Source organism: Thunnus albacares, chromosome 20 (genome assembly GCF_914725855.1).
Source record: "Thunnus albacares chromosome 20, fThuAlb1.1, whole genome shotgun sequence".
NCBI lineage: Eukaryota > Metazoa > Chordata > Actinopteri > Scombriformes > Scombridae > Thunnus > Thunnus albacares.
In genome coordinates this window covers 23,885,205-23,910,271 of record NC_058125.1, presented here as the reverse complement: position 1 = coordinate 23,910,271, position 25,067 = coordinate 23,885,205, and the positions used below count along the sequence as shown (strand labels likewise).

Below are 25,067 nucleotides of genomic sequence, written 5' to 3'. Positions count from 1 at the left end.
ATATTTAACGCTAATGAAATGTAGTGGAGTGAAAGTATAAAGTGGCATCAGATGGAAATACTCTTGTAAAAGTACTCAGTTACCTTCCACATGTCACGGTCTTCACCAGTGAATAAAGTTTGCAAAGTTTTTTCTCGTTTTCTTCTTTAAATTGGAAATTTACATATACAGTGTATGAGCATGTGTGTGTGTGTGTATGTGTGTGTGTGTGTGTGTGTGTGTGTGTGTGTGTGTGTGTTATCCCCTCCTCACCCCGTAGGAGGCAGCGTTGTGCAGAGGGATCAGTCCTCCTTTATCCTGAGAGTTGACTTCAGCTCCGTGCTGCAGCAGATACTCCGCCACCTCCAGGTTGTTGTAGCCCGCTGACACACACACACACACACACACACACACACACACACAGAATATGTGCATCACTGAAAGTTACCATTTTGAATGATAAAGGCAGAGAGAGGTCGATATCGATATACACCAAACAGCAAACAGACACAGTTATCTGTAGACTAGCTGGTGAACATAGTGGAGCATTTAGCAGCTAAAGACTTTCGTACCGGCCAGGTGCAGCGGCGTGGAGTGTCTCCCTTGTGTGTCTCTACAGTTGACGTTGTCCTGCGTGCAGAGTTTCTTAACTCGAGCCAGGCAGCCCTTCTTGGCGGCGTCCAGCAGGGCGGCGTCGCCCCGCAGCAGGTCCTGGATGTCGGTGTCGGCATCCTTCACCAGATCCAGAGGAGCTTTACCGTCCCGGTTCTTCCGGGTCGGGTCGGCACCGTGCTGGAGACGTGAAACATGATGAAACGTTACTGAGGGCTTTGTGTTTGAGCCTCAGCAGCTTCAGATCACCTGACTGTGTGTGTGTGTGTGTGTGTGTGTGTGTGTGTGTGTGTACCTGCAGCAGGAGTTTACAGATGTCATATTTGCCCTTGGCAGCAGCTTCGTGCAGCGGAGTGAACTTCCAGAGGTCGGCCACGTTGACCACGGCGCCGTGAAGGACCAACAACTCCGCGACCTCATAGTGACCATATGAGCAGGCGTTATGGAGAGGAACCAGACCTCTGACAGAGAGACGTGAAAGATGTTAAATCTGCCGTTACAGTTCAGTTTCAAACACTGTTTCATCATCTGAGCTGTTAATAAATACAGAGAAATAAGAGTTAAAGTAAATAACTTAATCTGCAGGCTTTAGTTCACAAATAAAGACGATTCCTCTCCCGTCTCACCCTTTATCCTTGGCGTGTACGTCGGCTCCGTGCTGCAGCAGGAACTGGACCACAGCCAGCCGGTTGTAGCCGGCGGCGAAATGCAGCGGCGTCGACTGTCGACCCTCCACGTCCCTGCAGTTCACGTTCTGCACCGTGCAAAGTTTCTACAGCAGCAGAGGAAACAGGAGAGAAAAGACAAAGAGAGTGAGAATTAAAGAAAGAGTGAATGTATTCAGTTACTTTCCACCACTGATGCCGACATCATATAAAAACAACCAGATGATCGGTGATTAAATAATCTGTTCACTGTCACAACATTCGGGTGAAACTGTGACAAAACGGAGATGAAATCTGTTGTGGAGCTCCAACACGGCTGCCGCAGGGTGTGAAAATGTAAAATACCTTGACAGTTTCAAGATCTCCTGATTTGGAGGCTTCCAGCAGCTGTCGGTCGACTTCGGAGTTCCCGATCAGAACTGCTTCTGCTGAGAGACACACAGAAAAATAATTCAACTCTGTGGAGGATCTGAGAGAACGTCTTTGGTTGGTGACACGATGTAAAATACATGTGACCACAGTTGGCTTAAAATAAGATCTATAACTTTATTCTTTACTTTGCTGCGTTACAGATGTTTTACTGTAGTAACCAAATAAGCAGAATCTATTTCATCTTCTTTCAGTGTTTGTATTTCAGCTGCTGTTTCAGTATTTTAACTGTTTGAAATGTTTCAGCAGCGAGCGCACGTCAGTTTTCCTCAGAAGATTGAACCATTTCTGTTTCCTCTTTGACTTCTGAGCTTTTATTAGAACCAGTAGAAAATTACAAAATATAACAAAAATAATAAACATTAAGTATGTTGACAGCTGAATATTGCAGCCATATGTGACAGTTGCAGCCCTGATCTTTTGCGTTGCAATGCTCAACTAACTGTTTTTTTTCCCCATAATTGATTAATGGATTAATTATTTTATCCATAAAATGTAAGAAAATAGTGAAAAATGCCTGTTATAATTTTCCACAGTCAATAGTTACATCTTCAAACATCTTATTTTGAACATATTCAGTTTTATAGCTGCAACAATTAGACGATTAATTGATTAGTCAGTCGTCCAAAAAGTAATTAGCAACTATTTTGATATTTTTTAAGCAAAAATTTGATGCTTTCAGCTTCTCAAATGTGAAGATTTGCTTTTTTCTTTGTCTTACGTGACAGTTAATTGGTTCAAGCAAACTGAAGACGTCCATTTTTCACTACTTTTTAACATTTCATGGACTAGAGGATTAACTGACTTATTGAGAAAATAATATATATAATAAATAATATCCAGTATCACAAAGAAAAGCATTAAATCATCCCATTGGAGAAGCAAAAACCTGAAAAATTTTGGGCCTATCTGCTTAAAAAGTGACTAAAATTATTATTCGATTATCAAAATAGTTGCAGCTTTCATTCAAACTAACAGGACAAAAACCTGGAAAACAGGCGTGTCCATTTACTTTTCGCCGTATAATGCAAACGCTTCCTTATTGAACGCAGAAAGCTCACTGATGATAATGATTCTGAAGGGTTTCAGGTTTCGACAGACCACCGACGTACCGATCATCGCCGCACCTCGCAGCATCTCCTGCATGCCGTCGTTTCCCATCTGTGAAGCTGAGAGTCCCTGCAGTGACGTGAGCAGCGGGTCGCAGCCGGCGCTCAGCAGCTGCCTGCAGGTCTGCAGGTGTCCGCAGCGAGCGGCACGATGCAGCGGCGTCTGACCGAGGTGATCGACCGCGTTCACCTGGAAGATTAACAGGAAGTGAGATTAGTCTGTTTGTTGTTTAATGGATCCAAGTTTTTTATTGCTGAAACCATTTACATTCACTTAAGTACAGTTTTGAGGTACTTGTACTTTACTTGATACTACTTTATACTTCCACTCTACTACATTTCAGAGGGAAATATTGTACTTTCTACTCCACTACATTTATTTGACAGCTTTAGTTACTTTTCAGATGAACATTTGACACAATGGATAATATAACAAGCTTTTAGGATGTTTGATGTCACATATTGAAGGTTAACAACATGTTTGCTTGTTCTCATCGTGTTGTGGGTTACTGACCTTTGCCTCATATTTGACCAACACCTCGATGACGTCGCTGTGGGCCTTCTCTGACGCCAGGTGGAGAGCGGTCTGCAGGCTGAGGGAACAGTGACATCACATGTTCTTGTAAAACTGTTTGCAGCTCATCCGACAGTCCAAATGCATTTCACACCAACCAGCAGTAACGGTGGAGATCTTGAGCTACAAGCTGTTATATTTTTTAAATCATAGAACTCTTTTTTTTATGTCACATTGTTAAGTTTTAACCATTTAGATTCCCGATATGTGATCAATTTATCCAAATAACGCCAGTTTGGAACTTTGCTAGGAGACGCTGGCTGCTCTTCTCGGCTGGTCAACACGTCTTTAACCTGGGAGAGCTGTTTGATCTCTGGTAATTTATTGCTGGTTCTGATGTTTCTGCAGAGTTTTGATATAATTCCTTTTAGTTTCATAGATTAAATCTAATTTTTGTTAAAGTGAAGCTTCATGTTTTTACTGGACAGAACAACAGTGCTGCTCTGTGGACTTTGAGCTTCTTATATGTGCAGATGTGAGAGGTCAACGAGGGCATTCCCTACTGTTAAATCAGAAACCCCCCCGATTTATTTTCTTTTGTAATTTAGTTGAGTTTAACAGGTTAATTTGCAGAATTTAATTAAATCTAATGGGTTAAATTTAAACTGCATAAAGGTTCATGTCTGCAGGCGATGTAGATAATCATAAATGTCTTTCCAGGATACAGTGTTTGTGAGTTTGTATTTCATTCTGTATTGTTCGTGGATGCACTGTCTGGTTCCCGCCACCAGGTTGTGCTGTTGAGTCAGAAAAAGCGGGTTGTGAAGGAGAAGAAGAAAACTGTGTTGTTGTTGTTGTTGTTGTTGTTGTTGTCCATTGTAGCCAAGAGAAGAAGAGAATCGTTTTTTGCAGCAGAGAAAGTGTGAGAGTGAGCATATACTGCTTTGTTTTCGTTGTTAAAAGCAAAAATAAAGACATTGCTAGTTGCATGACAGTCCTGCATCTGCAACACAGATATCAACACATTTCAATAAAAATCTACAAATACAAACAAATCAAAATGAACAGATCGGTCTGTGTTACATTTTTGCAACATTGTAAACTGAATATCTTTGGGTTTTTTACTGTTGGTCGGACAAAATGAGACATCTGAAGACGTCACGTTGGCTTTAATCACAGCTGACGTCACAGGCTCATAAAAACACAGCGAGTGTCTTCAGTTTGACTTTTAAAAGTTACTTTTTTCGTTTCTATTTTCGTGCTTCTACTTTGTTCGTCTGTAAATTAAAAAAAAAATTAAATTAAATCTTCTCACTCTTTAGTCTTCTCGTTGACGTTGGCTCCCTTCCTCAGCAGGAGTTCACACACCTGCTTCCTCTTCGGGTACGGAGAGGTCGACGCACAATGCTGCACAAGACACACACACACACACACACACACACACACACACACACACACACACACACACACACTCTGTCACTTTTCTGGACATTTTTTCACAGCTGGCCAGAAAACCTCATTAAAAAAAATCACATTAACTTCTAAAATAACTCGTCATGTCTAGTGGCTAAAATAAAACCTATGTTAATAAAACCTTAATGCTGGATGTAGTGTCTCACCAGTGCGGTCTCCTGAGTCTGTGGGTGTTTGAAGCCGATCGTCTCCAGACTCAGATGTTTCTTCACTCGAACCACGTCGGCCTCTCTGGCCGCCTGGAGCAGACTGTGACCTCTGAACTCATCTGACAGGGGGTCAAAGGTCAAAGACTCATAAATACGACACCAGACACCTACTCGGACAGGCAGGAAGACATTAGAGATGATGCTGATACACTGATCTGCAGACTGATTTGTCCAATCACAGGATGGATGTAAAAGTGCTGCAAAGGTAAAAACCACCAAAAAAAAAAAAAAAAAAAAAAAAATAATAATATGAAAGAGTTCAACTCTGCTGCTGTCCATGTTATCTTTTTATTATTCATTTATGTCTTTATTTTTATTTGTATTATTTGTTTTGTTTGTTTGTCTCATACACATATAAACATGTGTGTCATATTTAATAGAAACATTCTGTTATTACACTATTTTTCTTTTATTTTTACGCTATTATTATTACTATTATTTTTCATCCTTGTTTGTTTTGTTTTGTTTTACCTTTGTACAGTATGTGTTAAAAACTAAGTTTGAAATATTAATTCATTAATATAATATATTGTAACTTGATTTCTTGTAGTGATTGTATATTATTTACGTATGAGCAGATATATGTATATATTTTTTATTTTTTTTATTTATTTTTATATAGTTTTAATACATTATTATTGTTATTTTATGTATATTTATTATTATTATTTTATGTATATTTATTATTATTATTTTATGAAAGGCAATTTTTAATATCTGGTTCTGATAAGAGCAAAATAAATAAACTTTATCATTATTATTATTAACATTATGTTAAGTTTTGTACATCAAACTGTTTTCCTTTGTCTGTCCATGTTATCTCTCCTTATATCTGTAAAGTCACTATTTTGTTTTCACACTAGTAAACTAAAAAGTGTTACGTAATACAGAAACTCAGACTGGGATTATTATCAATCAATCCTGGTTTTACTGGTTTTAACAGACGACATCACATCATCCTGAGTCTTGCTTCTCTCCGTTGGCTCCCTGTTGGTTTTAGAATTGATTTTAAGATTTTACTGATCAAGTTTAAAGCACGTCTGGGTCTGAAGCTCCAAGCTACGAGCCAGCCCGCAGCCTTAGATCCTCAGGTGGGGCCCTTCTGGCTGCTCCAAAGTCGAGGCTTAAATCTGAAGGTGCTTTTTCCATCAGGGACCCTCGACTCTGGAACGACCTGCCTGAGGAGATGAGGCTCCGCAGAATCAGTGACTTCTTTTAAATCACTTCTTAAAACCCATTTTTACAGACTTGCTTTTATGTGATGTTGTCTTTAGATCATCTTTCTTTTAAACTTTTTATCATCTCTTTATTGTCTTTCTTTGCCTTTGGCCGCCATCTTTTTAAAGGTCAGATGTGATGTTGTTTTCTGTTTCATGTCTTTGCTTTTGCTTTGTCTGTCAAAGCACTTTGTAAACTCTGTTTTTAAAAGGTGCTATATAAATAAACTTATTATTATTATTATTATTATTATTATTATTATTATTAATCCACAAACCTGTAATTCATGATTCTTATTTGCAGTATAAACAGATTAAATACATAATTTGATACAAATCTTAATTACATGAAATTGTAAAAGTGAAATTTTGACCAGTAAAACATTTACTGAGAGTCTGGTGATGAGTCCATAGAGATAAATTACATGTTTGTGATTGCTTTCAATCTTATCCCTAAAGTAAAGTTTCTGAAACCATATTTCAACATTATTTTGCTGACTAAGTTTCCAACAAGACGATGTGTTTATTTCTGCCTCTAACTTGGATCAGTCTACATTTGTGAGCTTTCTTCCTGTCTTTGTTCTTAGGAGAGTGAAACATGTTGAGCCTCATCAATAATTCAGACACCACTCAGTCTTTTCAGACGCATTATCTCTCCTCGTTTGAGCAAAATCAGACCAGCGGAGCCGCAGTTACGACCTTTTAGAGTAAACATCAGAAACAAGTTTAGAGACTCGCTGGTGAAGAAACATGAAGCATCAACATATTTCTCTCAGAGCTAAAAGGAGAGTGACACACATACACACACACACAAAAAAACACTAAATGAAATAACATCAAGACGTACAGGCGAGTCGTTCTTTCAGCTGCGAGGTGGGAGCGAGGTCGATGGAGCTTTTGTTGTGGCAGTTGAGGAAGTTTGGGTCGGCGCCGTAGCTCAGCAGGAGAGAACACACCTGCAAACAAACACACAAACACATAAACACACAAATACACACACAGTAACACTGTAACTTCATAGTATTTCTGAATGTAGTTTTGAAAATAAGCAGATATTCATGTGATTTAATGTTGCTTTTCCCACTTTTGAACCACACATACTGTAACCTGGACAGAGTATTATTTAAAGAGGGTGAAAACTGATGGCGCCTACGTTACCCACAATGCAACATGACCGGCAATAGTTCAGTCAGAGTTTGGGGTGTGTTATGCTTGTAATGGCTCATGTAGCCTGGAGCTGCTAATCTGAATTATTGAAGCTCTGAGATGCTTCATGAGACAATTTGTGAATGAAAAATCTGTGTTTATCCCGAAGATGTGTGACTCCACTTTGTGAAAGTGCAGAGAAAAAAGGAAAGAAGAAGAGAAACTGAAGGAAAACAAAGAGAACTTGAATGCGTGTTGTTAACTGCACATGAAAAAGTTTGCTTCATGACTGCGAGACTTACTGGAGGCAATTAAAAAACTCCCTCCAGATCCCGTTCAGACGTCAAGACTCCTGCTGTTTTTAAAATGAGACTGAAAACAGCTTCAACACTCCTGCTGCTGTTTAATTAGCCAACGCAAAGTGTGAATTATACAGTGGTGGAAGAAGTATTCAGATCCTTTACTGCAGAAAAAGTACCAATACAACAATGTAGAAATACACCATTACAAGTAAAAGTCCTGCATGAAAAATCCTACTACAGTAAAAGTAAAAGTACATAAGTATTATGAGCTTGATGTAGTTAAAGTATTGCAGTAAAAGTACATAAGTATTATGAGCTTGATGTAGTTAAAGTATTGCAGTAAAAGTACATAAGTATTATGAGCTTGATGTAGTTAAAGTATTGCAGTAAAAGTACATAAGTATTATGAGCTTGATGTAGTTAAAGTATTGCAGTAAAAGTACATAAGTATTATGAGCTTGATGTAGTTAAAGTATTGCAGTAAAAGTACATAAGTATTATAAGCTTGATGTAGTTAAAGTATTGCAGTAAAAGTACATAAGTATTATGAGCTTGATGTAGTTAAAGTATTGCAGTAAAAGTAGTGGTTTGGTTCCTCTGACTGATATATTATTATATATGACATCATAGATTATTAATAGTGAAGCATCAGTGTTAGAGCAGCATGTTACTGTTGTAGCTGCTGGAGGTGGAGCTAGTTTACACTACTTTATATATAGTTAGCTAGTTTAGTCCAGTGGTTCCCAACCTAGGGGTCGGGCCCCTCCAAAGGGTCAGCAGATAAATCTGAGGGGTGGTGAGATGATTAATGGGAGAGGAAAGAAGAAAAAACAAAGTTCTGATACACAAATCTGTTTTCAGTTTTTGGACTTTTTCTCTAATCTTTGATTTTTGCTGAAATATTGGATCATTTGAACATTTATTGAAATGAAAGCATGTGAGAAGTTTAGAGGGAAAAATCACTATTTGGTGGAGCTGTTAACAACTCATAGACATGTGAAATGTGACCCCGACTACACACTGCTTTTTGTAAGACGTCAAAAGCCAAAAAGGTTGGAAACCACTGGTTTCATCTTTAACAATGTGTTGTATTTTAAAAGCTTGTTATATTATCCATTGTGTCAAATCTTCATCTGAAAAGTAACTAAAGCTGTCAAATAAATGTAGTGGAGTAGAAAGTACAATATTTCCCTCTGAAATGTAGAAAGTAGCATCACATGGAAATACTCAAGTAAAGTACAAGTATCTCAATATTATACTTAAGTACAGTACTTGAGTAAATGTACTGGAATTAAAAATTGTTTTGTACCTCAGTACGATTCTTGGAAGCAGCCTCATGAAGAGGAGTGAACTGCCACAGGTCCATGGCATTAACACAAGCTCCATGCTGAACAGAGACAGAAACAGACAGGAAATGTTAGTTTAAAGCAGGAGACTCAGTAATAAAAATAACATAAAGTCAGTGTGGCTCCACCTGTTGGCCTGTCGACACATTGATCAAATTTACAACATGAGATAACTTCTTCTCCTGTTAATTTTGCCATGTTTCACTAATCAAAACAAACTCCATACTTGCAGAGGTGTTTGTACAATACGTGACAAATGCACAAATATACAGGAACTGATTCATCTAAATCCCACACACTGCAAAATTTAGTTTCTGTACAAATAAACAAGTTGAGTCAGTTTAGCTGCTAAAGCCCAAAATGACAAACTCCCCAAGAAACCCTTTAACAGGGAAAAACATGACTTCAATAGATGTATACACAGAGAAGACAGGAATAAGAGCAAAATGACATAGTGGAGAAACAGAATGAAATATCAGGTAAATGAAGTGCCGAAGTCATGACATCACTTCCTGTCTGGCTTCAGTAACACAACACAATCTCTCATTCAGTGTTTCTTTCATCAGTATTTCTTTTAATGAGGTTTCCCGTCTTCTGGAGCAGAATCCAGAAATTTCAGTTTGATTTCAGCTCACTATATGAGGAAAACTGAAGGTTTAATTACCTTCACCAGCAGCTCCGTGACTTCATAGTGACCGTATGAGCAGGCGTTATGAAGAGGAACCAGATCCCTGAAACACAGAGTACATCACACAGCACTGTTACTGCTACTGCAGTACTTCTACTTCTAATACTGCTGCTGCTAATATACCGGCAGTCTGTACAGATTCTGGTGCAAGTCTGGATTACCAACTAGGCCCAAAGAGCCCAAGTGTACTCCAGATCACCTGGGTCGACATATGTTGAGTAATCGCAAGTGACTTCTAAATGAGCAGCCCTGCAGTCCAGTCTGAGTTCTCATTTGTTGTAAAGTTGTGTTTTTAATCAAACTGCACACAGAAAACTGGGTTGTATTATACCATCATAGGTGTAGGAGCCAAAATACGTTGTTATTTCTGATGTGGGCATCACGTATTGCGTCACTTACGTTGCTTGACACATGGGTGTGGTTTCCTATTATTTAATCTGTTCACTTAGGTGGTGGCGGGAGTTTTGGACAAAGGGAGTTGGTAACGGGATGGTTTTGTATGGACGTGTCACATATAGGAGCCTACTAAGTCTCTTAGCGGCCTTTTTTGAAAAGTAGTCGCTACAATAGGAGTGTAAGACTGCAAGCAGCTATTATTTTCTTTAATAATCTATTGATTGATCAGTGTATAAAATGCCAATCATTATTTCCTGAAGCCTGAGTGAACATATTTAGACGACTTGTTTTACATTAAGCTGGTTTAAGCTGGTTTAAGTCCTATTTATCAGATTGATTTCAGTTTGTACATGTTAATGATGAATCCTCCTTGAAAGCAAAAGTTAGACAAAGAGTTCCACAAGGTTCTGTACTTAGACAAATACTATTCACCTTGTATATGCTTCCTTTAGGTAATATTATCCGGAAACACTCCATAAATTTTCATTGCTATGCAGATGATACCCAAATATATTTATCAATGAAGCCTGATGAAACCAGTCAGCTAACTAGACTCCAAGCATGCCTTAAGGACATACAGACCTGGATGACCTGTAATTTTCTGCTACTAAACTCAGACAAAACTGAGGTTATTGTGCTTGGCCCTAAACACCTTAGAGACACATTATCTAATGATATAGCTAATCTAGATGACATTACCCTGGTCTCCAGCTCCACCGCAACGAATCTGGGAGTTATCTTTGATCAGGATATGTCCTTTAACTCCCATATAAAACAAATTTCAAGGACTGCCTTTTTTCACTTACATAATATTGCAAAAATCAGGCACATCCTGTCTCAACAAGATGCAGAGAAAATAGTCCACGCATTTGTTACTTCTAGGCTGGATTATTGCAACTCATTATTATCAGGCTGCCCTAGCAAGTCTCTAAAGACTCTCCAGCTGGTCCAGAATGCAGCTGCATGTGTGCTGACTAAAACTAGAAAAAGAGATCATATTTCCCCCGTCTTAGCTTTGCCTCATTGGCTTCCCAACCCTCCTCTCTCCTCTCTCGCTCAACCCAACTGGTCAAAGCAGATGGCCGCCCACCAAGAGCCGGGTTCTGCTTGAGGTATCTTCCTGTTAAAAGAGGAGTTTTTCTTTACCGCTGTCGCCAAGTGCTTGCTCATGGGGGGAATTGTTGGGTCTCTCTCTCTGTAAATTAAAGAGTATGGTCTAGACCTGCTCCATGTGAAAAGTGCCCTGAGATGACTTTTGTTGTGATTTGGTGCAATATAAATAAAATAGAGTTGAATTGAATTGAAATAAATAAATAAATGGAAAACCAGTAAATATGTGAGAAGCTGCTACTAATTTAATAAAGTTTGACAGTTTTGCTTAAAAAATTAATTTATTAATTAATCATCTAATCATTTCAGCATTTAATAGGAGCCCAACAACAAACTTTTACTGTGGGGGCCCATATGAGATTAATCCAGCCACGTTCTGGTGCTGCAATCAAAAACTACTTTAATCAGACATATTAAAGGTCAACAAATATATATATATATATATATATAACTGCATTTTTCCCGTTAGCAATGGCTCACCCCTTGTCCTTGGCGTGCACATCAGCGCCGTGCTGCAGCAACAGTTGGACCGTCTTGACGCGGTTGTATCCCGCCGCCAGGTGTAATGGTGTCGACTGAAACAACAAGACGACTGATGATTACAGTCTAGTCACAACAAAAAAACTGGAGCCGATTCTCTGCACAAAATGACCCAAATGTGCCAGAACACAACCAAGCGCGCCGACTCCACCGCTACCAGAGAGGAAGTAAAACCTGGGAGGTCATTTCAGTTTTTACTGATGTTTTAAAGACATTTCTAACATCTCGCTGGTTCAAACCTGTTAGTCAGTCATGTAGCAACTAGATATTATTTAACTATATATATATTATTATTATTATTATTGTCGGTCTTTAGGTCAGTTTGAATTTGTACCACTTGGGGCAGAAGCTGGATGTTTATCAACCATTTATTAACTATTTAACTATCACCTACTTATCCATTAATATGAACAATTTTAAACTTTTATCTATTTTTAGCAAAAATATTTCAACATTTATCAGCTACTTTAAGCTGTTGATCAATCACTTGTAGCATTTACAACAACTTCTCCATTACAAGTGATGATTTTGACCATTTCTTCATCACATTTAGCTACAGTATTATGTAATAATAACTATTTCAACTGTTTATCCATTGATTTTAGCTATTTCAGTCATTTATCCATAACCATCTATTTCAGCTGAATAATTTCAACTTCTCCAACCAATTGTCCGTTACGTTTATTTAGCTATAACTATAACTATCTGTACGTTTAACTATTTCAAACAATGATCAGTTACTTTAAGCTTTCTCTAGTTTAACCAACTGTTTATACTTTAAGCTAACTGTCTCAACTCTTCTGCTCCACCATCTCTTACTTTTAGCTATTCTAATTATTTATTCATTCAAACATTATCAGTTACTTTAAACTATATCAATCACTTCTACCTATTTCAACCTCTTATATCCATTACTTTTGACTATTTTGGCCATTAATATTTGACTTTTAGTTATCTCAGCTGTTTGTACTTCAAACTATTTCAACATCTCTGATCATTTGCTAACTAGTTTTCATGCCCTCTTTATTCCAACATTGTTCGAGTGTTACAGCTGACTCAGTATGTGGATCAGATTAGTTGAGCTACAATCTTTACAAATATCCCTGGTTGGGATTCACTGATGTGAGATATGCAGTAAAAATGATTTTAAGTGTGTTTTCACACCAAAAGACACAAACAAGACTCAAGACTTTGGCCAATGAATGTAGGGAGACGTGTATTTTTATAAATGTCAGCGATCTGTGAAGTCTGTCTTCTGTTTAGTTTTGAGACAAAGAAAAGTTTGTTTCTGTGAATCAAATGTCATCATCAAGACTAAAAAAAGACCACAAAGAAAAACACAAAACAAACTGCGTCTTACTTTCCGTCCATCGCTGGCGTGACAGTTGACGTTGAGCGGCGTCAGCAGAGCCTTCAGCTTCTCCTCGTTCCCGCTCCTGTCGGGACATCAGCTGGAGTTCAACAATAATATCTAGAACTGCAGCTAATTTAATTACCGATCACTTTACCAATAATAATCTCAATTGATTGATTGATATATATATATATATGTATGTATGTATATATATATATATATACACACACATATATAATAATTTAAGTAACATTCAGTTGATGGACTAATAGTTTCAGCTCTAATAATATTGGACCTTTCAGGCTTCAACTTCAGCTAGTAAACAAGAATCTGGAGGAGTTTGTTGTTGTGTGTCTGTAGATTCGTTCACTATAATGATCTGAAAGCAAACAGTCTGTTTACTTTGACATTCAGACAGATATTAACATGACTGTACCTCGCACTTTCCAGAAGATCATCTTTTCTGTATTCACCTGAACAGAAACAAACAAACAAAAAAAAATCACACAAAAATGTTTATGTTAGAAAAACTGAAGCATTTCCTTTGTGAGAGTTCAGACAAGTTGTTTTTCTTCAGTTCTGTATAATCGACATCTTTCTTTTCCAAATTTCAGAGTGAACCAGGGCGTACTCAAACATCAGCAACATCAGAAGAATTAAACAAAAATGTAATTAATGAATAATATGAATAATAAACAGATGATATGATAATGTAGGACTTGCGTGTCCATAATCACTTACTTCAGATTCTGAGTAAACAAGGAGCTAAAATACACACAGATTGAAAACTTCTTTTTAGTAAATGTGGCTCTGAGAGAGAGAGAGAGAGAGTCCTCACCTGTCAGAACTGCTTTGGCGGACGGTTCTGCCAGATCCAGAGCGGTTCGACCGTCTGTGTTCCTGATGGTCGGCTCGGCACCGTGCTGCAACAACACTACACACACACACACACACACACACACACACACACACACTATAATAATAATAATAATTTTTTTTTTTAGTTGAAATCTTAATTAAAGACCAGTGTGAGGGAGGTTCACCTCTTCTTCTCAACAGTTTCATCATTTATTAGAGAATTATGCTTTTATAACATCTAACTGTACACAAGTTGGAACTCTCATTTACTTCCTCTACACTGAGAGAAGTTTCTCATTGTAGAGAGCTGAAGTCATGACATCACATCCAGCTGCTGTCAGACATTTAAACTTTTGTTATTTTAACAAATTAAACAACAGAAAAAACTACATCTCCCATTAAAAGAACTACAAGCATGACTTGGTTTTGTCCGCATCCATGAACCTCCCTGATGCTTTCTTCTTCTTCTAAAGTCACTGTTGCTGTTTGCGGCTCACGAGGCAGCTGGATTCACAATCATGAGATCAAGAATCCATCCCGTCGGACTTCAAGTTATGAGCTCGTGTCCAAACCGCCGATGGTTCGGACCAATCAGCGCTGTGAATCCAGCTGCCTCGCGAAGTAAGACAGTGATAGACAGATGGTTCATCCAATCACCTGCCAAGTATTTCTCCTAAACGGTTTCCATGGACGACTCCTCAGATGGTTCTGTGTTAACAAACCATCTGGCGCGTCAGGTTAGCTGTAATCTGTGCTGTGTGAAGAGCGTTTGCTCCTCTGTGTCCTGCTGATGTTACAGACATGTCTGAACTCACCGCCACACCCTCTACTGGCTCATTGACTCCTCTGTCGAGCCGTTACATTTAGACAATAAACATTTAGGACTTATGAGAAACGATGTTCGTTAAAAGCCGCTATAAAACATAAATATTGAATGAACAATGATATTAGATGAGTTTTTCAGAAAGCTGTCGTCCTTATCTGAACATATGAAGCGAGACACATGACATACTGTTGAGAAAGGTTCTGATCCGAGGCTGGATTTTTACTTATTAGCGGAATTACAAATGTTAAGGAGATTTTTAATGAGGTTTTCCTACTTCTGGAGAATCTGGAAGCTCCGGTTTGACTTCAGCTCTCTAAAAAAAGAAAATCAGCAGATATTTTTTTGTCACAGTTGCAGCTACATAGTGTTCTGTACTCTGTACTCGAGGACATTTTTCAGGTATTTCTGCTGTTTTGGATGTTTGTGTTTGTACCTATACACACGTCGATCTTGCCCTTAATAGCCGCCTCGTGAAGCGGAGTGTAGTTCCAGTTGTCTCTGGCGTTTGCGTCCGCCCCGTGATGGAGCAACAAGCTCACCACCTACACAAAAACACCAGGACAAAATATAAAGGTCTTTGAGATTTAAAGGAAAAAATCCACTGTTTTACAGAAACCATGTGAGAAGTTTAGAGGGAAAAGTCACTATCTCAAAACTGCACTTGGGTAAAGTACTTGGGTAAATGTACTTTACTTTCCACCACTGTGTGTACCTCAGCGTGGCCGAAGGAGCAGGCGTTGTGGAGGGATATCAGCCCTCCATCATCCCTGGCGTGGACGTTGGCTCCGCTCTGGAGGAGGAAGTCCACCACGTCTTTACGACCGAAACCTGAAGACACAGAGACGGTTAATGGAGCGACTCTCAGAAACCAGAAATCATTCAGAAGCTCTGCAGTTTATTATTCATACTGTCTGAACCCCTCAGACGTCTTTGTGTCTCGTTCTGTTTCATTGCAATAAATTATTCAGTAAGTTTACAGTAAAGCAGAGCGCTGCCAGGCTTTACAAGGAGGAAGCAGTGAAATGATAAAACCATTAATGTAGAGAGGTACTGATAGCAGCCTTCTCTGAATGTAGGTGTGTGTTTAATTAACTCTCTGAAAAATGACTTTGGTGTTGTTTGGAATAAAAGTGAAATTCTTCAAGTACATTCTGCCTCTGTGAAAATGAAATCCTTTAAAACATCTCTCATTCACAGATGTTTAAATATAAAATTTTACCCCTGTTGACTCTGAATACTGTCAGATAATGAAACAGTGAGCAGAGGAAAGGTAAAAACTGGATTTAGTAAAAGATTTATGTGAGTGTTTCTCACCTGCAGCAAAGTGCAGCGGTGTGGACTTCCTCCCCGCTGTGTCCCGGCTGTTCACGTTCTCCGCAGTCACCAGTTTACGAACTCGCTCCAGGTCTCCGCTCCGACAGGCCTCGAAAAGCTCCCTGTTGGCCTCTCCGGCCCCCTCCAACACCTCCGCCACCACGGGCCCCGGGGACACGGCCCCGCCCCCGAGACCGGACACTCCCGAACACCTCCGTCCGGACGACATGGATAGCGGCGAGCGGCCTCGTCGCAGTTTCAGACTGCCTGCTCGGGAGAGTTTGGAGTGCGAGCAGCAAGCAGCTGAACCCCAGAAACCTGCAGCCACCGAAGCCATGAAGAAGAACAACAAGCCCCCGACGCTGCAGGGAGGCAGGAAACAAAGGATTAAAATAACCACAGTGACCCTGAAAACTTAACTTCTGGGTAATATTAACTGTTGTTCTTTATTTCCTTAATTTATAGGCTCCTGTAAGTCACTGTATGTGTCACCCAGACATGCTATATATTGATCTTTTCAGGAGTTGGGTGACTAAGAAATACCATCACTTTGCATGTGAGTAGAACTATACATGTTGTAGTCTTTTTCTGGAAAAAAAACAACTAAAAATGTAATCTGAATGGATAACGATTGGCTCCAAATTAGTTGTGATGTCACAAATCCTGCAGGTACGTCCAGGTGTTAAACTGAGATTTAAGTTGAGCTCAGAGAAACTTTCCTCCTTCAGCAGATGGATGTGAAAACAAACAGAGAAGAAGAAAAAAAAACATCCGACTGAAGTAACAAGAAGAAAAAATAATTTTTGAGTGAAGGGAGACGTTAAAAAACAGACTTGATAAGAATGACATTACAGTAGTTACAGCTGTCAGATAAATGTAGTGGAGTAGAAATATAAAACAGCATCAAATGAAAATACTCAAATAAGTACAAGTGCCACCAAATTATAATAGACTACAATACTTAATTAACTTACTTTCCACCACTGATATTATTTCCATTTGAAAGAGATGAAGAAAAACACCATAAGGCTGCGACTACTAATTATTCTCAACACTGATTAATCTGCAGATTATTTATTTAATTAATCGATTAATTGTTTGGTCTATAAAACATCAGAAAACACTGCAAATGTCTGTCATAATATCCTAAATCCCAGTGTAACATCTGGAAATGTTTTGTTTTGTCTGTTCAACAAAACCAAAAAAATATTCAATATATTTTCATTAAAGATCAAGAAAAGCAGTGAATTCTTACACTGGAGAACCTGGAACCATTAAATGTCATTTTGGCCTGAAAAATGTTCGATTATTAAAATAATTGTTGATTAATTTTCTGTCTAATCGATTAATCTTTGCAGCTCTTTAAGACACAATAACATGAACATGTACTGAAAGGTATGTAATACCTTCCCTACAGTATATTAAAATGACAGGAGTATTATAGATGCATATAAAATATCACATAAACATGAAGCTTCTTAATTACATTATATGTAAAAATGTAACAGAAACACAGTGATTGCACATATGAAGGAGCACAAATACGCCACCTATCCGGAAGATAATAGAAACCTGCTGCAGGAAAAAAGAAAATCACCATTAAACATAAAAATTCATTTCATTCATTCATCTTGTAAGAATTCAGCCGCACAAAAGGCGTCAGTGAACTCACCGCGGGGCCGCAGACGCCCTGAGAGACCCTGCAGTAACGTTACAGGGATGTTATGGGAATATTATCGGCTGTTAATTGGCCGCCGCTGCATTAAATCTTCCCCGGCTGACTGCAGACCGGCTCCGGTCCTCCATCCTCCTCCTCCCCCGCCTCCAGGAGCGGGTTCTCGGGGGGAGGCTGGCGGGTTGATCCGGGTGCAGAGAGGAGAGAAAGAGAGGGGGGTAACAATAAATAACCGGATCTGATGGACCTGCTGACGGAGGGAGGAAGACCGCAGTCCGGAACAGCCACAGAGGAAGGCTTCATTTGTCTTCCTGGCTCCGCCCGGGCGGGTGGAGCTTCTGCTGTTTCTCCTCATGCACCGAAAACACGATATGATCCATTTGTGTTTTTTTTTTTAATAGAATCGTTTTGACATGTTTGCTTTAAACTAATAAGTGTTTCCTCACATGCATCTCCTAACTGGATTATTTTAAATGTTTTCCTGTCTTTTCTTTGTTGAAACGTAAAGAAACTTAAAAACCAACGAGGAAATCTTTAAGGAAGCACATTGTGTTCATCAAAGAAAGAGAAAATGGAGGCCTTATCTTATAATCATGAGATATTTTTGTTTTCTTTGGTGAACACAATATGCTTCTGTAAAACTCGGATCAAGTTTCCTGATAATCTGAAAAAAGCAAGATGAGTATTTACAGATGACAGCTTCTTAACTTCCCTCATCTTCCTCTGCCTCTGTTGTCATCTTCATTTAAACTATGTGATTTTTTTTCTTCTTGTTTATGAATGTAAAAGTGAAATACCGCTGTGGGGACATAAATCGAGCGCACCCCGGCCTGTGGCGCTCTGCAGACGGCACCTCGGTCGTGCAGCAGGGAGCGCTGTGTTCTGAGTCTGCGCAGGTGTCTGTGCGCGCGCGCGTGTGTGTGTGTGTGTGTGTGTGCGTGTGTGTGTGTGTGAGATGGGTCTTATTAAAGGAGTAATCCTCTCGGTCTTTCTCCTCTCAATAATGACAAATGCGTTTTACATAATCTACAAATACAAACAAGATTTACAGGTTTGTGTGTGTGGATATACCGGTAGTTGATGCTCATGCTTATTACATTACAGATAAATACATCGCAGCTTAAATAAATATCAGTATTTCAGATATATGGCCCATATTCAATTTTGAGTTCCTATATCTGATAACATGTCTAGAAATATTTGTGAAGTTCTTTTGCATTAATATACAGAACAAAGATCCACAAATTTATGTTGCATTTATGTGCTGCTGGTAAAACTCAGAGGTCCGGCTTTTCATCACATTCATGTGTAGGATTTCAACATGGCAGTGGTGGAAAGTAACTAAGTACATTTACTCAAGTACTGTACTTCAGTACACCTTTGAGATATTTGTACTTTACTTGAGTATTTCCATGTGATACTACTTTTTACTTCCACTCCACTACATGTCAGAGGGAAATATTGTACTTTCTACTCCACTACATTTATTTGACAGCTTTAGTTACTTTTCAGATGAAGATTTGACACAATGGATAATATAACAAGCTTTTAAAATACAACACATTGTTAAAGATGAAACCAGTGGTTTCCAACTTTTTTGGCTTTTGACGTCTTACAAAAAGCAGTGTGTAGTCGGGGTCACATTTCACATGTCTATGAGTTGTTAACAGCTCCACCAAATAGTGATTTTTCCCTTTAAACTTCTCACATGCTTTCATTTCAATTAATATTCAAATGATCCAATATTTCAGCAAAAATCAACAATTAGAGAAAAAGTCCAAAAACTGAAAACAGATTTGTGTATCAGAACTTTGTTTTTTCTTCTTTCCTCTCCCATTAATCATCTCACGACCCCTCAGATTTATCTGCTGACCCTTTGGAGGGGCCCTGAGTTGAGAACCACTGGATTAAACTAGCTAACTGTAGTTGAAACCAGCTCCATCTCCAGCAGCTACAACAGTCACATGCTGCTCTAACACTGATGCTTCAGTATTAATAATCTAATGATGTCTGTTCTGCCCTCTCTAGGTGTAACTAACTAGTTTGGCAGACAGTGAACACAAAGCTGTAAAGCAGGACTGTTTATTGACAGATCCTGACCAATCTGGTGTTAATGAAGTTGCCGCTGCTGTGCCACATGCGTTAATGTGCTCATCACTCTCAATTTAAAGGCATACTTACGATTATAAACACAGGAGACAGCTGCAAACACTGCTCCACTCACCGTTAAAAAATTATATTGAGACATTAAGTGCTGCTGTTTTAAGGAGCAGAAATATGAGGGGCTATGCTCAAAACGCTGAAGCAGAGGCTGTGAATGAACATCCAGTGCATTTTGGAGTCAGTTTAACTTTCTTTCATCTTCTGGGGGAATCTGATGTCCAGTCAATTACAAATATTGGGGGAAACAAATTTCCATGTTTCATATATTGAGGTCTAAACTGTGTGGATGGATGGTTGGTTTTGATATAGTAACACAAATATCCATTCTGAAATTAAGACTGTGCAACATGTAAGTATACTGTACAGGCCCGGCAGAAAATATAATTTGTTATGATTAATTCCCAAATACTTTCATGGCATTTCTCTGTTCCCCCCTTGCGTCTGCTTGCTGAAGATGGACACTGCATCTGGACTGCTCACACGTGCCACCTAGTGGTCGTTGGTTTGCACTGCAGCTACTCCTGGATAAATTATTTCACCCTCCTTCACTGTTGCTGTGGAATTACTGTGGTAATCACATCAATGGAAATGAGTGACATCTGTACAGTATAATATTTCCATTTGATGGGATGTAGCTTCATGTAGTTTCAATTAAGTACTAGAACAAGATATGATTCAAAATATTTATGTGACACTGCCACATAATGTGTATTTTTCTAAATTTTTGAAGGCAATTTAAAGTTTTAAAGGTTCAATATATAGATATAATTAAAACACCCATCTGTAATTTGTTCAATCACAGAGGTTTGAAGTGTATTTACAAGCATAACTGAGTTTGGATTTAATAAATGATGATAATTGAAAATCTAATGTGTTTACAAAGTTCACAGATGTACAACAAAGCTTCAACAGCCTAAAAAAGCTAATAAAACACACAAAACAAGCAGAAAATTCAGTGCAAGATACTACAAAAATCAAATACATAAAACAGGATTTTTCAGAGTGCTGCATGATCCAGTCATTGTTATTGAAGAAAAGCTTATTACATGGCTTCATTCCCTCTGTCAGCCCTCATGGGTTTCAGTTCCTGCTGGGTGGTTAACTGACTTTCAGTTGAGGATGCAGTCGTCTCAGCGTTGCCTGCATCCTGACCGCAGTGCAGGAAACGGGGAAGCGAGCTGCAGAGCGCCTTCTTGAACATGGAGCTGGAGAAGATGTACAAGATGGGGTCCAGAGCCGAGTTCAGGAAGTTCAGCCACCAAGACACAATGGAGAGCTGGATGAAAGTGTAGAGGGTGGTGCAGTCCTGGGGGTGATATGAGCGGATGACCCACACCCCAATAGTCATCACTGTGGTTGGTAAGAAGCACACTATGAACATGGCGATGATGACCTTGCACACCCTCATCGCCTTGCGCACCTTGTCAGCTTTTCCCATCTGCCGCTGCCTCAGGAAGCTGGAAATCCGGATGGAGCAGAACAGCAGCATGGCCAGCGGGATGATGAACTCCAGCACTGACAGGATGCGGCGCATGGTGACCAGGGTGGTCAGTGAAGGAGAATTGAAGAATATGCACCAGGTGATGTTGCCACTGCCTTCGATGTGGTTGGAACCCAGTATGGGAACCCAAAGAATGATAACTAACAGCCAGACAAACACTAACACGTACGTAACCTGTCTCTTGGTCATACGGTTGAACCAGTGGTGAGGATGGACCACCTGGAACAAGAGGACAGAGATTTTGCCTCAATTACAGCAAAAATGTGTCAAAGAGCTGATGTTATATTGTCATTTCCTGGTGGCCAATGTGATTTTATAGAATTACAGTCACAGTCTAAATTAGGAATTGGAGCCAATCCTAACAATCGGTTGCTGGGTGTCCAGGCGTATTTTAATGGATTAAAATAAAGTCAATCAAAAGTCGATCCTTTCTTTACTGTGTTTTGTCCACCTCAGCCTGCTGGTGTTGCCCTCACTCTAGTTTCATTTACAATAGCTATAAGCAGTTCCTGTTTACAGGGTAGCCATGGATGTACAGACAACTATCACTGGATTACTTTGATACTGAAGAAAACATAAAACTGTGATGATTCTCAGGCAAGTTTTGCCACAACTTGAAATATCTTGTTGAGGCATGTCTTTGCATCAGTTTCAGCACACTGGCTGAAAAATACCTTTAGTCTTGTTTTTCTTTGACTTAACTGCCTCAAAATTTGCTTGATGTTCTTTCTGAATTCACAGTAAGGACAGATGATGTACAGGTTGTGAAGCAAATGTGTGATTTATGATTTTGGGCTATATTAATAAAAATGTACTTGAGTTTATCTGGTGTGATCATGTGATCACACCAGATCACTTGCTGGTGCATTCAGTTTTTCATGCTTATTTTTCAAAAAAGGCCTCAAAACTACCGGAAAGCTGATCAATCAACATTGTTGAGGGTGCTAGTATTGTGCTGTAATATAGATGACCTACTGAAGTGTTATAAAAATATTAACAGCATTTTTGGGTTTATCAGAGTATGGACAATAATATAATGTGTATTCTCCTTTTCTCACCTTAAAGTAGCGGTAAATTGCCACCACGATCATGAGTGTAATGCTGGCCGAGCGGTTGGAAAACATCAGGAAGAGGCTGATCCTGCACAAGCCATCACCAAACACCCAGTGGCCTCTGAGTGCAGCATCGATCCTGAGAGGAAGAGTCACTAGAACCAGGATGTCGGCGATAACCAGGTTGAAGAGGAACCGGTTGTTGGGGTTCCAGGCCTTCAGTTTAAAGCAAAAGATCCACAGAGCAACTATGTTTCCCAGCAGCCCCAGTATGACAGTGAGGACTGGTAACATGATCGTACCCTCCAGTTTAAAAATGACTGGTGGGCAGCCGCTGCCACCGCTGCCTCCACCACCAGGGATTGGAGTTGTGGAGTTTAAAATGGTCATGATGAAGTTTTCGTTATACTCTGATATTATTTTGACAAATTAAATCTTAAAATTGTGTTACTAACTTTAGTCCATCCAAAATAGACAAATCAATTTAGTGTAAAATTTTGGAAAGACAAATAAGACTGAATAAGTATGAGAAAAACAGCTGTATGACTTTATGAATTTGCCTCTTCTCTTTTTCAACCTCTTTTTTATTTCTTTAGTGTGAAATCTGTGTAAAAGAGAAAAACAGAGAGAACATTTGCATTTGTACATGAAGCAGGTCCACTTTTCCATAGTTAAGATAAAAAGACATTTTGTGGAAAATATGTGTCAGTGTTGTGACACAAGAACATATTGCTAAAGTGTCTGAGGAGCATTTTAATGAATAATAAAAAAAAAAATATTTTATCAAAACACTGAATGTCAAAGTGAACCAGTAAAGTCTTAATAAAAGTTGTTTATTACAATGACATATGGTATATTTTTAATTTTTTAAGTTTAAAGATACTCTACATACTCCAAATTCCAAGTAAATATAACTGTAAACATATAAGAGAAACATATTCTATCACAAATAAACTTTAAAATGTCATACAGCAGTCTAAACTATTTTTCCAAAGTTAATATTAGAAAACAGTGCAAGAAAATAATATTTTACCACATCAACTAAACTAATGTTGTGAAAATAAGCATTTGAAAATGTATGTATAAACTAAAAATGTACAAGTCTTTTCATCATATGTACTTTGGTATATTGCACAAAAGGTTTCCTATTGAAAAAGTAACTTATCACTACTCATGTATAACAAAGTTAAATGTAATTATATATAAATAATAGATTATGTATAAATGTAATCCAATATAAAGAAAACTGCATGTAACTTTAGCATTTAATACAGTAAATATACAGAACTCACTAGTCAGCTGTGTGTCATCCATATCACATTGGTGGAGGGAATAAAGTGGTGTATGACTTTGGTCTGTGAATATATGTTTCTCACGGTGTATATTCCTGTGTTGTTGATTTTTATCACGCTTGCATGTCGAGCAGGCGTGAAGATAGTTGTCCAAGATCAGAGATCAAGATCAAGACTCTTTCTCTGATCAGCCATCATAGAGACTAACATTCAGCTAAAATGTAAAATATCTATAACATTAATCCCTTACTTTAGCCATATTAAGACCACTATTTAGCTCAAATGTAAAATATGAGCAACAGTCACTGCTAACTTAAACCAACAGGATGACATTTATGTCAAATGAAAAGTATCAATGATGTTAGTATGTCTGGTCTTCAACTAGCCAAAAACAGCTTATGTCACTCCACTTTTCATGATTCTCCACTGGCTCCTTGTTGCTGCTCGCATTAAGTTCAAGTCACTAAAGCTCCAACTGGCACAACACCCACCTACCTGAGCTCCTTCAGCTTAATGCACCTTCTTGTTCCATACGATCAAGTGTCGCAGTCCTACTGTGAGGGAGAAAATCTCAATCCAAACTCTTCTCCTGTTTGGTCCCTTGGTGGTGAAACAAGGTGCCGAACTCGATTATGTCAGCAGGCAGATCCCCCTTTTGTCCTCAAAAATCAAATCAAAGACCTACCTCTTCCAATACTCACTTAATATGCTCTTTCTCTGTATCTCCATCCTTCTCAGGATTTCTGTCAAAAAAATCATTTCTGTTTGTGTTGAGGCCGTTATTCACAACGGCTTGTCCTTGATTGACTGTAGCTAGGAGTGTACCTTATTTGTACATTGCTTTGAACAAAAGCATCTACCAAAGCAATAAACATCAGTATTATCTGTTAACTTTGGTCGACATACAGGCTAACATGGTACCATGTTAGTAACGTTAGCTGATAGAAGCCATTCTATTGGTTAGATGCTACCTTTATCCATTATAAAAGCTAATGTTAAGGTAAACTGAACAAGTGACGTAATATTCCTTATTTACTCTAATTAAAGGTACTGCACACTAAAAACATGTTTTTTGAGCAGTAAACCAAATTATATGACTGTACTGTGATGAAACACACCAATGTTGGTGTTAATGTTGATATTGACACCAAATTTATAAAAATTGGCATTTACAGGCCCACATCACAATGTCCCCCTCAACTTAACCATCATGGAGATAAGGAAAAAATTGGTAGAAAAAAAATGGAAGAAATCTCAGAAGGGCAATTCAAAAGGATCCCTGAACCAGGATGGCCAG

The 25,067-nt window shown here is 38.7% G+C and overlaps 2 protein-coding genes across 3 annotated transcripts in view; both read right to left on the bottom strand.

Moving 5' to 3' along the window:
- The window catches only part of LOC122971462 (poly [ADP-ribose] polymerase tankyrase-2-like), a 33,387-nt gene extending 15,366 nt beyond the window's left edge, over nucleotides 1–18,021 (bottom strand). Inside the window, exons 1-20 of one of the 2 annotated variants that reach the window (XM_044338111.1) lie at nucleotides 17,760–18,021; nucleotides 16,088–16,449; nucleotides 15,486–15,601; nucleotides 15,207–15,315; nucleotides 13,928–14,023; nucleotides 13,526–13,562; nucleotides 13,096–13,171; nucleotides 11,676–11,770; nucleotides 9,666–9,732; nucleotides 8,965–9,042; nucleotides 7,055–7,163; nucleotides 4,928–5,049; nucleotides 4,624–4,715; nucleotides 3,309–3,387; nucleotides 2,798–2,984; nucleotides 1,602–1,684; nucleotides 1,218–1,363; nucleotides 887–1,052; nucleotides 552–771; nucleotides 253–362 (exon numbers count right to left, since the gene is read on the bottom strand). In XM_044338111.1, coding sequence (XP_044194046.1) covers nucleotides 253–362; nucleotides 552–771; nucleotides 887–1,052; nucleotides 1,218–1,363; nucleotides 1,602–1,684; nucleotides 2,798–2,984; nucleotides 3,309–3,387; nucleotides 4,624–4,715; nucleotides 4,928–5,049; nucleotides 7,055–7,163; nucleotides 8,965–9,042; nucleotides 9,666–9,732; nucleotides 11,676–11,770; nucleotides 13,096–13,171; nucleotides 13,526–13,562; nucleotides 13,928–14,023; nucleotides 15,207–15,315; nucleotides 15,486–15,601; nucleotides 16,088–16,424 — 2,325 coding nt within the window. In that variant the 5' untranslated portion in view covers nucleotides 16,425–16,449; nucleotides 17,760–18,021. The remainder of the gene's footprint in view (nucleotides 1–252; nucleotides 363–551; nucleotides 772–886; nucleotides 1,053–1,217; nucleotides 1,364–1,601; nucleotides 1,685–2,797; nucleotides 2,985–3,308; nucleotides 3,388–4,623; nucleotides 4,716–4,927; nucleotides 5,050–7,054; nucleotides 7,164–8,964; nucleotides 9,043–9,665; nucleotides 9,733–11,675; nucleotides 11,771–13,095; nucleotides 13,172–13,525; nucleotides 13,563–13,927; nucleotides 14,024–15,206; nucleotides 15,316–15,485; nucleotides 15,602–16,087; nucleotides 16,450–17,759) is intronic. The other variant, XM_044338113.1, reaches the window with a different exon arrangement.
- A 2,720-nt stretch (nucleotides 18,022–20,741) lies between these two features.
- LOC122971482 (hydroxycarboxylic acid receptor 2-like) lies at nucleotides 20,742–22,921 on the bottom strand. Its single transcript, XM_044338159.1, has 2 exons — nucleotides 22,485–22,921; nucleotides 20,742–21,645 (listed from the first exon to the last, which is right to left on the bottom strand). The coding sequence occupies exons 1-2, from the start codon at nucleotides 22,866–22,868 to the stop codon at nucleotides 20,968–20,970; spliced, it is 1,062 nt and encodes a 353-aa protein (XP_044194094.1). The 5' UTR covers nucleotides 22,869–22,921; the 3' UTR covers nucleotides 20,742–20,967.
- Nucleotides 22,922–25,067: the final 2,146 nt, after the last annotated feature.

What these genes read in the sequence shown, in the direction of transcription:
- LOC122971482 (XM_044338159.1), bottom strand. Translation starts at nt 22,868, where the DNA reads ATGACCATTTTAAACTCCACAACTCCAATCCCTGGTGGTGGAGGCAGC. An exon ending in CAATTTACCGCTACTTTAAG is followed by an intron (nt 21,646 to 22,484) that starts GTGAGAAAAGGA and finishes CTCTTGTTCCAG; the next exon opens with GTGGTCCATCCTCACCACTG.